Source organism: Phaethon lepturus, unplaced genomic scaffold (genome assembly GCF_000687285.1).
Source record: "Phaethon lepturus isolate BGI_N335 unplaced genomic scaffold, ASM68728v1 scaffold9128, whole genome shotgun sequence".
Classification (NCBI taxonomy): Eukaryota; Metazoa; Chordata; class Aves; order Phaethontiformes; family Phaethontidae; genus Phaethon; species Phaethon lepturus.
The window spans coordinates 16965-34638 of record NW_010558277.1 but is presented as its reverse complement, the minus strand read 5'-3'; the positions used below and the strand labels follow the sequence as shown (position 1 = coordinate 34638).

Here is a 17674-nt window from a genome sequence, read left to right as displayed (position 1 = left end):
TCCTGCTGACTCTGTGAAGACTGTACAGGAACAAATAAGGGGGGGAGGAGGTAAAGCTTGCAGACCAAGCAAGCTGGACAATTTACACATGACTGTTTTATCGGACTGCAAATTAAAATGTTACTGCTGATTTGAGTAATGATGAAAAAGCAAGGAAATTACAAAAATTAAGTTCATGCCTTTAACACCTTATGCCACCTGACACTAAAGTCAGCATTTGAAGTCTTTGGCACCTGAGTCTAAAGGTTGCCAGTAAATTAATTCCCTATTTTATTTATTCCCATATTTTAGGATAAGAGGATCATCACCTTCTAGCTGCGGTTCAAGTCCACTGAACATTACCAGCACACCACCACCCGACACATCCTCCCCAGGAGGCAAGAAGGTAAGAACAAGCTTTACAAACAGGCTTCTAGCAGTAGTGGCAAGCAACACGAGATCATGCTTATAAAAATTACACATGATGTTGAACTCTTCCTGGCTGCTCAGCTGAAACACTCTGACAGCAAGTCTAAGTATTCTGGTGGCTGACATGCCTTTACAGTAGTCCTGAAAGTGTAGAGACCAGTAGTTCTTCAACACTGGCAGCTCTTGAAATCCACCTGCTCTTTAGCTTTTCACTTTTTTTAACAGAGCTGCAAGAAATGGCTCTCCTCATAGCTCTTGATCCTCCAACAACTCTTTAACACCGCATACTGGTGAACACTGGAAGTGCTATCGTTTGAGCACTGGCTGTGCTCAAATGAATCACAGCAGTTTTACTGTACTGCTGTAGCACAAAATATGACAATTAAATTCTTTACTGTGCACTGACAGTTTATTTTTAAATCAATACCGTGTACCATGTGGTGTTCTAAGATTGCCTGAGTAGGACTCTCATACTAACACTTAACCACCTCAACACTTGTACTGGCTGCATTTAAGTCATCTAGTAAATTACTACTAATGGTAGTTACATTCAAGGGAAGAAGAGCACTTATCCCGATCCTTATTCTGTGCATTTGAACGCTGCCTCAGACTTACTTCACTTTTTTTCCCCAGAAATTATGATGACTATACGTACGAATTGCTTGTACTGCAGCATATAGCTGACAGTAAATATTTGTCTATTCCTGGCTGTCCTTGTTCTTGAAATAAAACTCAAAGTTGGAACAAACGAAGTTATAATTCTCAGAAGAAGCAAAAATAACTGTTCTACCCTACAATAATCCAACACCTAAATATAGTAGGGGCTACAGTAACTGAATAAAGTTGCGCCAGGGGAGGTTTAGATTGGATATTAGGAAAAATTTCTTCACTGAGAGGGTGGTCAGGCATTGGAACAGGCTGCCCAGGGAGGTGGTGGAGTTGCCATCTCTGGAAGTGTTCAAAAAACATGTGGATGTGGCACTTCAGGACATGGTTTAGGGAACATGTTGGCGCTGGATTAATGGTTGGACTTGATGATCGTGAAGGTCCTTTCCAACCTAGTGATTCTGTGAGTACACATGGAGAGTTGGGTATGTCGAATAGAGTACCTCCTCAATATTTCTCCTTAGTTAGAAGACTACATTTGCTAGAAACAACCAAGTTCCAGCTGACGTTGCCCTGAGAAGGGAGCTCACAAGCACACACTTCCCAGTGTACACACATCTGAGCAGTTGAAAACTGTGGTTCAAGTTCAGCTATTCCCTTGCTGTTTAAGAACTCTGGAGAATGTTCTTCTGTTTCTGGTGAGCTCTGGTGTACACAGTACTGCTGTGCTGCTCTGTACCAAAAAATGGCTGGACTTAGGATCCAGGAGCAATGCTCAGTGCATGCAGTCTGTCTCCACCTGGGAGGATTATACTTCTAAAATTAAGGACCTTAGTTGACTGTACTTTAGTATTTGTTAAGTTCAAAAGCATTCTGTAGGTAGCTGTAATTACCATCACTTGCAGATGGAATACTTACAAAGATGACCCACAGAACTACCCTGAGGACTTTTTCTAGTAGCTTTTCCTAAATTTAGCACATAGTAGTGACTTGATCTCTTCCTTTCTGGTGGTGATATACTATCCATCTGACATCTGCATGATTCTCTGAGGAAATAGCTCCTAGTTGACAACTAGTCTGATTAGCCAGCCCTTAGGTGGTGTTTTTTTCAGGAGACACATCTTCCCTATATTAAAAATCTCAATATAGGACAATTTAATACTTAATGCAACATCTTATTCCATTTTATGGCTTCTATTTTTTTCTTTCAAGATACTGAATGGTGGCACTCCAGACATTTCCTCAGCTGGGTTACTCTCTGGGCAAATCCAGGATAACTCCAGTTACCCGTATTCTGACAATTCCTCTATTCTTGGTAAGTGAAGTCACACACTAACATGCCTCAACAGCAGTTAAACACATATAGACAACTGTAACAAGATGGTTGTTTTTAGCAGTAACTTGCTTTCACCGTCTGCAGGCTATAGCTGAGGCATGATGCCCATAACCTACCACTGCCTAAAGAGTAGCCTAGCAGTCTATTTTGCTAGCTAGCTTGATCCTGTAATTTTTTTTTAGGTAGTACTTGGAAGCCTCTCTTCTCTTGATGAATCAGTATGAATTAGCTGAACTCACCTGCTTTTTGTAAATGCTTTTAAACAACTGAAGACAAGAAGAAAGGCTAGACTGACTGCTGGATGTTGATTTAGACTTATTTTTGAAGTACAGCACATAAGGTTGTCCTTATTAGGCATACTGGTCATTTCTGAGGAGTGACCTGCCAGGGTGTCAGAGGACAAAGGTTATCAGTAGTATCCCTGGAACTGTGGCAATCTGGATATCAAACGGATTAATACCCCCAAAATAGTTCAGCCTGTTCAGGGACCTGTCCTCAAGTCATATGGCAAGTGCCCAGAGCAAGGTGAGCAAAATAAAACTGAACTTCTGATAACTTGCTGTGTTTATGCTTACAGGGGAGAACTCTCATATAGGCATTGATATGATTGACAACGATCAAGGGTCAAGCAGCCCTAGCAATGACGAAGCAGCAATGGCGGTAATAATGAGCCTTCTTGAAGCAGATGCAGGTCTTGGTGGCCCTGTAGACTTCAGTGATTTGCCATGGCCCTTGTAAGTGATGCGCCTGGCTTCAACATCCAAATATCAAAGTGCATTTACTGGTGGAGTTTTACAGTCTGTGAAACTTGTTGGACTGAAAAGCTTTTATGTACAAATTTCATAAAAGCTGTATCAGAATGCAACTCACCCTACCATGTGTAGCTTCAAAGTGGAATAACCTGCTACAGTGTTCTGTGTTGATTTGGTTAGCTGTGTATAGCTTGCAATACTTGTATATTTTGGATTCTGTTGTTTGAAATTTTTTTTACATCACTGTGCAACTCACTGGCATCAGTGGTAGCTTTTATATGCAAATGACCATTTCAGATGTATGGTGTGTTTTTACACTGCAAAACAGTCCCCATGTGGATATTTCTTATACTAATTGTACCATAAAGCTGTTTATTCTTTCTTGTAAGAATCCTTTACTATAAATATTGTTAAAGTGTAATGTATTAGACAGTTAAATATTTTTAAAATAAATGTTTCCCTTGTTCTAAGATGGAGCATTTACTTTGATAAATAAATTTGATAAAACCCTGTTGAAGGTGCATGCTAGACGCAATTGCTATTTATCATTTCTTTAGCCTTGGGGGGGAAAAAGGGAGGAAAACCCCCATGCCTTACATACATACACTTACAAGACTTTGTCACTACTCTAGAGAAGCTATTATTGCTTACTCCCAGATTCAAGTTTTTCCCAGTATAAACACACCAGTAAGGCAGGTAATGTCAGACTATATCATAACCTAATTTCTCTTTAAGAAATACTTGCTTTTCACTTAGTATTAACCATCCTTCCCTGAGGAAAGAGAAGCAACTACTTTCAAAATTCATCTGTAGACTCAATCTCATTCACAGATAATTCAAACCCATTAAAATAATGGCAACTTTATTTGCATGAAAAACTTGTTTACAATCATTAATAAATGAAGAATGAACAATTGGCATTTTCCTATTTCATGACACTTCTTATGAAAAATGTATTAAATAAATAATTGTGAACAGATTAAGGTAAGGCAGAATTTAAGATAAAGCCCCTATCCATTGTTCACAATTTTTGAACATGGCTCACGCTGCAAACAAGTGAAAAAATTCACTAAAGAACTTTGAGTTTAACAAGATGTTACATGGGTTATTGAATCACATCCTCAATCCAAAAACCCAGTAGTAAGTAGTTTTGTGCTCAACCATATACAGTAACTTTAAAAGGGTCAATCTATTCAGAGCAAAACTATTTACATTTAACACTTTTGATAGAAGCACTTTGTTAGTATTGTGCAATACATTTATAAAAAATGGCTTCAAATTCCATTTCTCAACCATTTATAAAGTGCTACTATCAATTCCAATCCTGCATTCTAACCCCAATGTAACAATACCGATGTACACTAGTCACCAGCATCCCATTGTTTTTGATGGGCTTAAGAGTGAGGACAGTCCAGCATACAAATCACCAATGTCACAAACCTACTGGTAAACACATACATGTACGTAACTGTAACCCCAGGATGTTTGATCTGTACTCTTTCAAAAACAATCACGTACTCCCTTTGGTCTTTTCAAAGGTCTGTACTGCAATATCCTAAACACTGTTACACAATGGAAAAAAACTGGAATTGCAGTGTAGTATGAGTTGAGTACAGAGTCACTTTAAAGTAAAGTAGCATGCTTTTGTTTTAGTAAGAGTCTAGATCAGAGTGGTGGGTTTTGTCCCTCAGTATCCATCTCACTGTTACTAGGTGGAGGATGAATAGGCAGAATATCCAGCTCATCTACTTGGGGGGTAGGATGCATTACCACAAGCTGGTCCTGGGGTATATCTGCTGCTGCTGCTGCTAAATTTGTAATAGATTTGCTTTTCACGCACTGAAAGTCAACATGCCGACTCTTTCCTTCCTCCTTCTCCCACGACATGCGAATAAATGGTCTTTGGACGTAGTTGTAAATCACCTCCGGCCTTCCGCCCGGTCGCTTTTTCACTTTCTCTTTGTATGTAGGGTAACCTAAGAAACAAGAGTACAGCAGAAGTTAATGTCTTCTGCACTGTTTAGCTCAGGGTTTTCTTCTACAAAAAGGGAGCCTGTGGAAGCATAGCATAGATTAGCAGTCATCACCATCAACATTCTGAATGGAAAGAGGTGCCATCGTAGTGTTCTGAATGTTACCTATGCAAGGAGAACACACAGGCAGCGGTTTAACTAACAATCAAACTGTAAGGAAAGAGGCTACAGTGCTATTGATAAGGCATACATTGCTACCAGACAACTCTTCCAAACTTCCCAGGCAAAGCTAGTCGCTCCTTCCTTCAGCCAAAGGCACCCGGCTGTTTCTAGAACACTATGACCTAGAAAGCAGGAAATGGGATCTCAAAAGTAGAGAACGGTGTCGCTCTGATCTGTGGTTTAAGCTCTCAAGTGGAATGCTGCTGCATTCCTCCCAGCTCCCCAAATGATAAAATACATCACTTTAGACCAGTTATCAATTCTGGTTATGCTGTGTTCGAGGCATCTCTCCCCTCTGCCTAAGCAATGCTTTTCATTACTACAAAGTTACATATTATTATGGGGCACTAGCATTAAAGTTTAGTCAAACAGTTGCTTTTGTCTAAAAAAAGAAATGCCCCCAGAAGTAATCTGGTATTAGCCAGCACAACACACAAAACCAGTTCTTATTTAGTTGAACAGCATGTCAGGCTGAAGGCTCACACCTTGTTCAACTGAACTTACTTATTTTAGGAGTCACAGGTAGTTAAAAAGCATTTGCTTTTGGTTGGCAAATTACAAATGTAACTATGACAACTTTGGTGACTGAATGATTGAAATCTTGCAAATTATAAAGGCTGGATTTTTAAATATTTGGGTCAACAATCAGAAAGAAAATGAAACATGAGGAACCCAGTTTTTACTTTCATGATAAAAATCTTAAGACTACTTAATGTAGTTGTCTTTGGCAAAGTAGGGCGGAGATTTTACAGATCAGCCTTCTAACTTAGAAGATGTTTATTTCAGATTAGTATTTCCTTGCATTTCAATGATCCATTTGACAGTTTTCTATTTCCTGAAAGAAAATATTTACCTGCCACAAGACAAAATTTTTCATTTCAAGCCCTGAAAAGGACACCAGACTATGAACAGAATATACAAAGCTGTAAAAAAAGCATCATTACATCAAATAAAGTACAGAGAAGATTTTGTGTGAAAACTGAAGGACAAATGGCATGAGATGCAAGATGTTAGAAACCACCTAAGTTACTCTGCAAACGGTCTAGCAGTGAGAGACACCTTGTAGACCAGTCATGAGCCTGTAGTAGGGTTTTCTAGCTGGACCAGTTGCTTGTTGAGTACCACTCCCCTCTCTGGCCCTTTTATCATCTAACGTCAATATGAAAGAAAATACCAAGTCTTAGTTTTAAAACTGCAGAGACGATCATAAAAAAAGAGAAGTGCAGCAGACCTTCCTCAAAGAGGTAGCGTGTAAGCAATGCTTCTCCTACCTTCAATGCCCAGTCGGATCTTCTTGAGCCCCCTTTCCTTCAGAACTGATTTGGCCACATCTCGATTTTCAATGTATTTGAAGAATCTATACAACTTTGTGCTGTAAATAACTAAAAATACACTTTAATGAGGAAAAACTATTCAAAGATTAAACTTCTCGTCTTAAAACACAAAGATTTTTTTTTCCCCACTCTTTTGCTTTACTCTGGTATTTCAGAATAGGGGAGAGACTTAAGAACCCTTGAGAAAAACAGCTGAAAGCACTGTGAAATGGGTTTGTTGCACATGTCTTTTTTCCTTATAAATTTAGTCTGTTTTACACACTTAAGTGTTTTTTTTTTTTTGTTGGGTTTAGGAATGCAATAGGACAATTCACAGTGAAAACCACATTATATACGCCCAACCCCACCTCCACAAAAAAGGCATCTCAATTTTATTCTGCTTTTTGATGGAATTTCTGCAGACATTTAAAAAAAAAAAATCTTTCCATTCTGCTTGCCATTATATAAGAGAGATCTTCAAATCAGTTTCCGAAAACCCAGACTTACGAAGCAGAACAAGAGGGACACCTTTGAAATTTAGATTATAACACCTTAAAAGAAGGCATTGCGGCCATCAATCTCATACAGCTGCAGACATCTAAGTCTACTGTTCATGAAAAGTATAAATGTAAAAAAGGCAAGTGTGTGCCTAACTAATTACTTAGGGTAGGGGGTATTTTTAATTGACATCTTTGAGACATAGAGGTCCTAGAAACCTGAGCCAATTGTGTTACTATATTAGAACAGCTACATTTCATCCATATTCACTCCCTTCTTTAGGAAGGGCTGCAGGTTTGCACCCTCCAAAAATGTAACAGTTGGGTGGGGGTTTTTGGTGGTTTGTTTGTTTTTGTTGTTGTGTGTTTTTTTTAAAAAACAAACAAAACTAATACTTTGAAGAGACTTCTAAGATTTTATACTTTAAGATTTTTTTTGTACTGGAGTACAAAGAATATCTCAAGTTCTATACATGCCCCCACAAAACCCTGAAATTCAAGTTTTCATACTGAAAGAACATTTTCAGCTACAAGGACAGCACTGATGCAGGGAAGGGCACTCCGTTCACAGGTGCTTCAACTCGTCTATACACCAAACTGTTATACTTCCAAAATACTAATGGATACTTTTTTTTCCCCCTCCTCAAAAAAAAAAAAAAAAATCTAGTTGTTCTCCCAGTAAACATGACTCCGATCCATTTTTCTCATCAAGCTCTTTCTGAAAAAGAGTATTTCCTTCCCCCTCACTCACTGACTGACAATACCTTAAGAATAAAAATTAGCTTCTCTTTTAAATTAGATTTGAACATAGCATGCAACATATGCTTCTGTGAAGCAAAATACTAAGCAGAACTACCAAAAGTAAGAGTTTTTTTGTGAGGCATTAGGAATGTTGTAAAGACTTTGCTAACAGCGCTTATGAACAAAAAAGTTAAATCAGCACATTTACTGCTACCTCTACCATAGTGTGGCTTGGTGGAAACAGTGAAAATAAACTTACTTTGTGAATACTCCTCTCCCATTTGTGGGGGATACTCTTCATCCCAGTCAACAACATCATCATCTGTCAGCACAACAATGTGGCACTCCCTCTCACCACTTTGAGCACTGGCTACCATTAATGGAAGAATCATTTCTTCTAGATAAAACTCAAATTGTTTGCGAGCACCATCATTTGACAATTCATGCATGAGAGCACCTGGAACAAAGTTTTAAGCATAGGCACATTTGAAAGCTTGGTTAAAAAAATGAAGGCAGGACTAAGAAACACAGCGGTTCTGTTTATTTTGTAGTATTTACTACAGACAGCTGTAAAGATACGTAATCCATTCTGTCTAAGATCAGAACTTTTTCAGATGTTTACTAGAAGCCACACCAGAAGTTCAAACTAATAGAACTGTCTTGCAGATATTAACATAATGTTGGGCAGACAGAGGAGTGACTCTGAGGAGACCTCCTTCATGTTTTACTACTGCTAAACATTTGGTAATTGTGTGCAAGACTCCTCTCAGGCTTCCTAAAAGAAACATTATTTAAGCCAGTTGCTGAAAGAGTAGAGCATGCACCCTGCCTCTCATAAGCAGTAGCTTAAAAACAAAGCCTCTCAAAACCCTCATAGCATGAGCTGCTAAATCCTTCTGCTAAGGACAAAGTGCACCAAGAATGTGACTCAGCAGGCGACACGCTGTGAGGTCACGGCACTGCCGGTGAAGAAACAGGTACCCCGTGCAGATCTCACAGCTGGAATGCCACAGCTTGATCCTGTGCTGGGCTCTGCACTGCACAAACACCATGAGCTCATAGGATGGATTTTGCTCATGTAGTGTCAGCCATGTTCCTTACCTCAGTAAAGGATACAACTTGGAATTAATCCCCCTCCACTCCCCCGCCTTTGCTTAAGTTAGTCTGTATAATTACAATTGTTTTAATTAAATTCTGTACTTACTGAGATCTCTGCATTTAATAGTACTATACTCAAAAGAGATACAAAGATAGTCACACGCTTCTCTCAATTCAGGAATAGATATCCCATCAGGACAGCGTATCACTCCAGTCTTGTAGTAATCCTACAGTAATGAAGCAAACAAAAAACACAATGCACTTCAACATGCACTGACAGAAACATTTCATCCTTTCATTTATGATGCTTTCTCCACAAGCAAACGCCCGAAAATGTAAAAGAGCAACATATGTTAAACTTTGTGAATTTTACTGTCCTCAAATTTATCAATTTTCTGAGCTGCTTTCAGAGCAGTGAGCTCTGCGTAAAATTGTTACTGAAGTGACAACTATTAATACTGATCATTTTGGTGCATGTACACTGTCTTTTATCTGTACTTCACTCAGCTTTTGCTATTCCGATTCTGCTGACAGAGCAGTATGGCAGCTCTACTTCCTTGTGTAGATACAAAATACATGAGGCCATTTTCTTCTCAGACTGAAGTTTGCTTTTGTCCTGCTACCTGCAGTAAGTAAACTTCCAGTACTCTGTTTCATCCATTTTCAGCACAAGAAGGGCTGAATGTATCTGAACTAGGTGAACTACATGCATAGGAGAAAGTGAAGAAATTTCTGGCAGGCAGTAGTTTTGTGGTTCATTTCATGTGTACTTTCTCTCTCCCTGGCTGCCACATGCACATGTCTAGAAAACCTAGGGGTGTTTTCATATCAAACATTTTTTCCCATCTAGAGAACAATACAGAAGAACATGTATTTGTTCCATCCACAAAATCCAGATATGCAAGTAAGGCTAAATCAAGAAGTTATGCCTCTTAATACTCATACTGCTTGTCCTAACAGTACTTGTCCCTGAAAACTCACCAGAATAGCACGAAACACAGTGGAACCAATTCCTTCAGCAACTTCATACTCTCCTTTTTCATTAGGACGTGTAAAGTTATGTTCTCTGCCTGATCCAAACATCCTGCTCAAGAATAAAAGTAAGTTGGTTAGAATTCTTTACCATGATTTTTTTTTTTAATTAAAACGTAAAATGTCAAAAATTGTACTGAAATGGCAGGGAAAAAACAGTCTATTCTATCTCGTACGTATGTACACTGTTCAGTTTGGTTTATGTTTAGCAAGACTACTAGAAAATAGAAAGCAGTGTTGTATAACCCAGGGAAGTCTAGTTTTATTCTTCAGTCTTAACTTGCCAATATCCTTTGATCAAAACAAAAGACCAAGCCACTTCCTGGCACCACCAAAGGTGGGGGGAACACGAAACAAGTCATCTTTGGCATTTGTACGGTAATGTAGCAGAAGAACAGGTTTTGTTGTGGAATTCTCATTATTTAAAGATATTTGAGGTAGTTTAAGAAACAGAACTTAGTGTTCCGTGCGATTCACCTCAATTTCATTTAAATGATTTAGTTAATCCAAAAGTTAAAATAACGTTCTGATAGAAGATACCTGCACTTAAGGGTAGCATGTACAGCATATTTCTCCCTCATAGGATGCAAGGAAAGTTAGGCTAAGGAGAAAACTACAAGTCCCAAACGGTACCTGACTTTTTTAAAAACACACCTCTGATACAGAATTACACCCTATGCTTACAAAAAGTATTGCCATCTACTCTGTTTTATTTACAAATATACCCTGATAGCAAAGCTTTGCTTTCATACACACAACCCAAAGAAACAGAGTTGTACTGTGTGCATTTATAATGGAGAACGAAATAACTTTTTTCACTTCATGATCTGACATGTTTTCTAGCCACTCTTCAAGACAAGAAATAATATTTAGGGAAAAAGCAGTCTAACAGGATATAAGATTAAGGCAAATAATACATTCTTCTTATAGTTACTTTTACCTCCCAGAACATACTAGCTAAGCTGTTCCTGTTTAGTGTCCTGTGAACTGACACTGGGGGAAAGTCGGTTTATAAATAACTTGCACTTCAGAGCAGTATTTCCACATCTTTATTAACCTACTTTTGAATTAGCAGAAGATAAAATAAGCCTGTTCCTTGAACCAATCCCAAAGGGACAATAGCTCAGCAACACACACAAAATCTAGTGCATTAGCCAGCACGACTTACTCTGAGGCTGGGCATGGAAAAGGAAACTTTTCACCACATAACTTCACACTGATACACTCCCAGTTTGTTAGTCTGGATATTTACATGTATGCATGTATTGTATGTATACAAATGCCTTACATCAATGATTTAATTCTATTAATTATTATTTCTATTTATTTCCCTTTACAGTTTACACAGGAAGCATTTTCTACTTTCTCTGAAACTCTTCACAAAATAGGGAACCAAGGTGCTATTTATCCAACACAGTGGTGTTTTAAGAAAAGCAGCAATTCTTTAATCATATTTATTACCTACCCCTTGGCAAATAGCTCTCTCTCTATATTTTTTTTAAATATGATTATATCCTTATGGGCTGAGAAACAGCCACATTTTAATGAAACAGACAAATCCAAAGTGACATAAACATACACCTTCATTTCTTTCTTGCCCCAAGTTTGTAAGTGGTGCACTCTACATTTGGACAATGCAAAACCAACCAGTATTTGAACATGTAATGTATGGAATCTCTTCCCACAAAGTAAATATGTTAAGTGTGTTGCTTGTTATAGTTTCTACAGAAAATATTACACACACATTGTGGACTTCCATTCAACTATTGACCATTTTGTTAGGTCTCTGCTGAGAGGCTCTATACTGAGTACCTATTTGATATTCCTCTGTCCAAAAAGCATTTCAGAAGATAAACGTGCTGAGCTTGAGTGTTGCCAGGCTAACCCCATTAAGCAAAATAAATTCCTTCAAGGTTTCCCTCCTTACTATTCTGAAAGGAACTACCTATACTCACTACTTTGTTTTATGAAGCAACTAGCTTTAAAAACGAGATGGAATGAGGCAGACTGAATACAGAATCAATGCCCAGCAAGACAGAAGGAAATGAGTATATCATGAAATGTTAATTCACTTATGAACGCTTTTGTCTCTAGGTAATACACATCTATTGGCATCTTTGCCAAATACAAAGGAGAACCTACATCTCATTTTTCACTTAAAGACCTTTGCAAATTGATAATATTAAATGTTAGCAGATCAGCTGTAGCAAAATGAGTTCAACAGCTATTTAAACAGTTTTTACTATCTACAAAGCATCTATGGCTCTCTTCTACAGTTAGAGATTAAGGAAAAAAAGAGAAAAAACATACAAACCTGCCCAACATTGTATTAGGTTGTGCGGTAAAGATAGAAGGATCTACAACAAATCTGGTGTTATCCACTATGAGTGTTACTCGTTCAGAAGTTCTTACATTCCGAGCTCCCTCTTTTGCATTTTCATATACAAATACCATTTCCCCACCAGCCTTGCAGCTCCCATCTGAACTTGACTGGCTACTGTTTCTGCTGCTGTTCCCCACGCTAACAATGGAACCGTTAGGGGAAGTCTTCTGAGGACGAGGGCTGCTTGGTCGAGATGAACTATGATCCTTTTCTCGATCTTAAGGTAGGACAAGGTGGAAGGAGAAAAAAAACAGAAAGGGAGATTATAGATTTATATGAGCTCTATGTAGTTTGTCTTTCCAGGCACAAAACATGGCAACTTGATAAGTTAAATACAAATTCTTTCAATTAAATCTATTTTAGTTAAAGAAACCTTCAAATGTAACTGTCCATATACAAGATCCTGAAGTTTTCTGCCACTTAGACATCAAAGCCACCTCACTTCCCCAAAGCCTTTACAAGAAAAATTTAGTATTCTTGTACTGAAAAAGCAACTCAACATAATACAGAAGCTATGCATCACAGTTGGTGTTTAGTGCTGTAGTTCAAAGAAACAAACCAAGTTTTGTCACTTAAAAAAAAGTGTTTCCTATATTCCTAAATACTGAAACCCTACCAAGTAAAGGGGAAGTGTTCAGTCAATTATCATCGTCAAAAAATTAGACTGTTATTGTGATTTGAACTAAATGAGAGCATCATATAGGAATATACACTGCAGACTGAAGAAAAAGTTATGACCTATCAAAAAAGGGTAGTCCCAGCCCCAGGCACATGTAAGAAATCTGTACGTTGTGGCATCAACAAATAATACTTTTTATTGTATTCTTTTAACAAAATAGTGATTAAAATTAAGAATTTTAATCCTGAAATGCTATAGATCTGAACACACCAGAATGATACTGTCTTGTTGGTGAAGTAACATTCCTGATGCATGGAGTGAGCTGAGATTCTGCTCTTTCATGGGATGAGTCACGAGATCTGTCACTTGATCTGCGTCTGTCCCTTGATCTCTCATGTCCACCACTTGCACCATGGAGGCTCATTTTCGTGTAGTCTATTCCTTTAGCAATACGAGATGAGGTGCTGAAAACAGAAATATGATAAATGTTCAGCATTTCAAAATTTCAGAAACATTATACATTTAAATTTTAAAGGCATTCACACTCCAGGTACATGTCGTGAAGATTAATATTATCCACCTCCATTTTCTTTGTTGTACTCATGTTTACATTTACAAACATGCAATGATTTGGAACATTAAGTAGACAGCAAGAATTACCTGTTCGTTGCTGTGTGACCTACAGAGACACTGCCTGATCAGTTGAGCCTGCCTGTGAACCTGTATTCACAGAAATTCCTTCCAGAACACGAGTCAAATACAACTGAGCATTTTATTTTGATTCTTACTGTTAAATTAAATGTTCTATCAAACCATGAAATTAAGAGTAATTTTTTCCAGTGAAACCTGTTTTGGAAAACCCTTCTCAAGAGCACAGGCTTTTAGTAGTGTTTTCGGGGTTTTTTTGCAATTTGCCCTTTACAAAGGTGGTCAGCCTTAAACTAGTTGATACATCAAGACACACCAGCCAAGGGCTTATTTCTGTTCATTCTTTTTAAAATTTTCAGTTACTCTCAGAAGGAACAATAGTAAGCCACCATAACCCAGACAGCAAACGTATGTACTATATTACTAAAGCAAAGACCTACAGCACTGTCATTAACAAGCAGGACATTTGATCTAAACTAGCAAATTTTAACCTAACAGTTTAAGATTTTTTTTTAGACCATAATTAAGTTAGGTTACATTCCTTAAGTTAAGATACTGACTACATTTTGCAATTAATTATTAAACCTATCAACAAAACCAGTCAGTTTCAAGATCCAGTACTCTCAGAAACCATCAAAAAATTAACTATCAACTTGCAACAGCTATTGTTGAATTTTTTTATATCAGGACAGCATAGACTTATCAGTGTCCTTGCACCCTGCTGGGATTCCTAAATCAGTTCCTCTGCTATTTGCCTTTCGAGTGTGGGCATGACAACACTACTTATTTATGGGTTTAATTGAAGAACTTTCCAAAAGCCTCAGGTACTGGATAACAGAGACAGACGTCTGCACAGCTACAAGGTCTGACAGATAAATAAAGGTCATCATTTCCCACAGGAGCCTCAATGTTCCACTTGCTTGCAGCCTGCAAATCCCACAACTTTTACCAAGAGACCTTAAATATGACTGCTAGGAATGCTGTAGGATTCAAGAACACAAAGAGGTAAAAATAATGACCTAGCTAAGAAAAGCACAACAAATTTCAAAAGCATGAACTGTTCAAGAAAGTTGAGCAGAATGTCCTATTTTTAAGTTGCTTAGAAGTAATTATGAATTTAAAAAAAAAATCAAGACTATTAAAAAAGTGAACTTCTAGCATGACATGTTTCAGCTTCAGGTTTCAGTGACTGGTAAGAAGAGGAGCTTAAATCAGAACAAAAAGGTTATGATAGACCTTATGCAGTTTACACTGGCACAGAATGAGTGTTAGCACAGTGCAAAGAATAAGAAATATACCTCTCAGCTAAGGAACACAAGCTTCTCCCCACCCCATTTGAATGAGGGAAGGACCTCCTATCTGATAAAGCAGGAGTTTGGTGCAGAGAGAATCTACTGCAATACTGTTTCCTGCCAAGCTTAAAATATGCTGTACTAAGACACGCATCTTTAGGATGTGAAGTCAGCCAAAGGTCTATTGAATAAGGTAAGAGAACTGCAAGCCTTGCTTATGGCTGGAAATGCTCAGATTTACAGTCAAGAATAAAGATGATCCAACCACTTTAATTAAAAGGACTTCCAATGCAATTCTGAATGTGTTAAGATATATAGCGTTTCAGCATGGCTAACGTGTCTCCTTACTTGTTTTACTTCTCTATTACAGAAAGGTAAATACTGTATTACGAAAGTGAAACGTTTGCAAGAGTGAGATCTGAAAGCCTCCCTTTCAAGAACATCAACAATTTAGGAAAGCCTTTGTACCTTTTCTTCCATATATACGTGCCAACAAATCATAACCATTTTAGCAGGTACAAAATATGCCCACAAATTATCAGAGATGTGGATTACGGCCTATAATTAAAAACTTGAAACCAAAGTCTGACCCCTGTTTAAACATGATTATATTCATTACCACTACAGCTAAACTTCACAAGAAGTGGTCAAACTTTTTTTTTTTAAAAAGAACCTCTGTATCTCATCTGCACGTTTATATTTGCGCATAATGGTATAACCAACTATCCCACAAACGGGGTAGGGGGAATGTGTATGTGCGTTGTGTCAAACGCATACATAGCAGTCCTGTGACAAAATAGCTCAGCAAATGCTAATAAAGCCCCATGTGATCAGGCCTTTTTTTAAAGCAGAATTTTGATCCTAGCCCTGATAATATTCCTAACCATGCTGTGAGAAACCAGAGTTTTGAAGGTGCCACATTTTATAGTATCAAAATGTATGACTCACTATTTCTCAATAGCTAAAGCACTCTAGTTGCGTTAAATAAGGGAAACACTAGAAAATGAAACTGAACCCCTGTAAGGATATGCAGGCTTATCACGCATTTTGGCAGAGCAGACAGGAATTGCCCTTTAACAGAGAAGGCAATTAAAATGCGATTCTTAATCCAGAAAACCATCTAAAGCCACATTACCCTCTAAGCAGTGATTCAGAGTTCACACTGAAGTCGGGCGAACCCTAGTTAATAATCTCTTTACAGGAGTTGAGAAAAACGGGTGCTACAGGAAGCAACACTGACTCAGCTGGCATCATACTTCCTCCTTAGTCATGTCTGAATAAAGGACTAAACACACCGGGCATGACTGTTTCAGCTATACCTTCCCAGTGTCAGAACTGGGGCTACTTCTGCCTGGGTACGTACAGCCAGCGAGCCGGGGAGGAGAGGGGCAGCGCGCACTGGTTAACGTGCCTCTTGCTGCCAGCCACGTCCATCCCTTCAGAGCGCAGCCACGTGAGCCATCAAGTCAGCACACCGTACTACAGAAGAGGCAGAGGCCGCCAGCTGGAGGAGGACAGGATTCTTAAATATTAAATCAATTGTTTCTGAAACAGATTCATAAATAATTTCAAAGAGCTGTTCAAATTGCAGCTGTCCACACCATTCATTTGCTTGCTTCTATGTTGTACTTTCCTCCCCTCAATATACAGATTAATGCTATCTGTGAGACTGGCACATTATCTATTAGCCAGAAGATGCAAGATGCAAGCCAAAATTGCAAGATTTCTGAGAGTTCAAGCAGTTTGGCTTGAGATAGGACCATCTGAATCATGATTCTTCACTCATTTTAGTAACAGCCATCTAAAATGTCAATCTTAAACCTCATCACTGTTGAGTCACTGTACACACACAAAAAAATTATTTCTTTGATCTGTTGTATATCTGACAAAATCTGAAGTTCCATTTGTTCAACAGCATGTGCACTCAGATGAATACTACCACTGAAATACAGATTTGCTCTACAATAAGCAAGACAACCAAAATGAGTTTAAATTTGAACAATGAGAAAATGAAGCGGTGGAATCCAGCATTTTCGAAGAGACAGCCACTACCTTAACCCTGCAGTATTTGACTAGGAAAACTGTGTCACTGAGCTACTCTATTGGTTAGTCTGAAAAAGGACCCACATCTGTGGCCAGCACATATGAAAGAAGACCTGTGGCTTACATTTTCCTGTGAAGAGGCTTTAGAAGTTACAAGTGTTCAAAAAAATGAAGACATCAGAACTACCAAATAATTTTGATTTTTTTGATAGAACTTGTTAATAATATTATACTTTTCCCCTTAACTTTGTTGGCCATTGGGGACAGGAAGACAGTTCTGCAGGGAAATACAAAAAACCTCCACCTCCATACCAGCGATGCAAAACTTGTTAGGAGTTACTATTTCATGCATTACTAAGACCAAAACATTCACTTTCTCTCCACAGTTTTAAAATATTGATTTCTTAAGTTGGCAGTGCACTTTGTTCAAGAAGTCCTAACATTTGTAGAAAACGGAACTTTAACTACAAACCCGTCCCCAGCAATGCAGGCAAGCCAAACTGGCATCCACTAGGGAATCCCACAGTTGTGTCCACACAGCTACCTACCTACACTGATGGAAAAGTGACAAAAACAGAGCAGCCCCATTTACAAGAACAGGCAAGCCGTTAGGAAGTATTGTCATTCACAGAAGCATTATGCAGATCAGATAAATCACCAGTACTTCTCAAACAGCAGCAAATGCTGATAATTAAAAGTGCCAGGAAGCCA

General features: G+C 38.3%; 2 protein-coding genes across 5 annotated transcripts in view; one reads left to right on the top strand and one right to left on the bottom strand.

Annotated features, from left to right (window-relative positions):
* The window catches only part of ARNTL (aryl hydrocarbon receptor nuclear translocator-like), a 27362-nt gene extending 23730 nt beyond the window's left edge, over nucleotides 1–3632 (top strand). For all 3 annotated transcript variants that reach the window (XM_010293007.1, XM_010293009.1, XM_010293008.1), the window contains 3 exons: nucleotides 292–385; nucleotides 2227–2329; nucleotides 2928–3632. In XM_010293007.1, the coding sequence (XP_010291309.1) occupies nucleotides 292–385; nucleotides 2227–2329; nucleotides 2928–3088 (358 nt within the window). In that variant the 3' untranslated portion in view covers nucleotides 3089–3632. The remainder of the gene's footprint in view (nucleotides 1–291; nucleotides 386–2226; nucleotides 2330–2927) is intronic.
* Nucleotides 3633–3944: 312 nt separating this feature from the next.
* The window catches only part of BTBD10 (BTB (POZ) domain containing 10), a 23558-nt gene continuing 9828 nt past the window's right edge, over nucleotides 3945–17674 (bottom strand). For both annotated transcript variants that reach the window (XM_010293006.1, XM_010293005.1), the window contains exons 2-8: nucleotides 13251–13444; nucleotides 12293–12578; nucleotides 9928–10030; nucleotides 9053–9173; nucleotides 8108–8305; nucleotides 6569–6679; nucleotides 3945–5078 (exon numbers count right to left, since the gene is read on the bottom strand). In XM_010293006.1, coding sequence (XP_010291308.1) covers nucleotides 4768–5078; nucleotides 6569–6679; nucleotides 8108–8305; nucleotides 9053–9173; nucleotides 9928–10030; nucleotides 12293–12578; nucleotides 13251–13444 — 1324 coding nt within the window. In that variant the 3' untranslated portion in view covers nucleotides 3945–4767. The remainder of the gene's footprint in view (nucleotides 5079–6568; nucleotides 6680–8107; nucleotides 8306–9052; nucleotides 9174–9927; nucleotides 10031–12292; nucleotides 12579–13250; nucleotides 13445–17674) is intronic.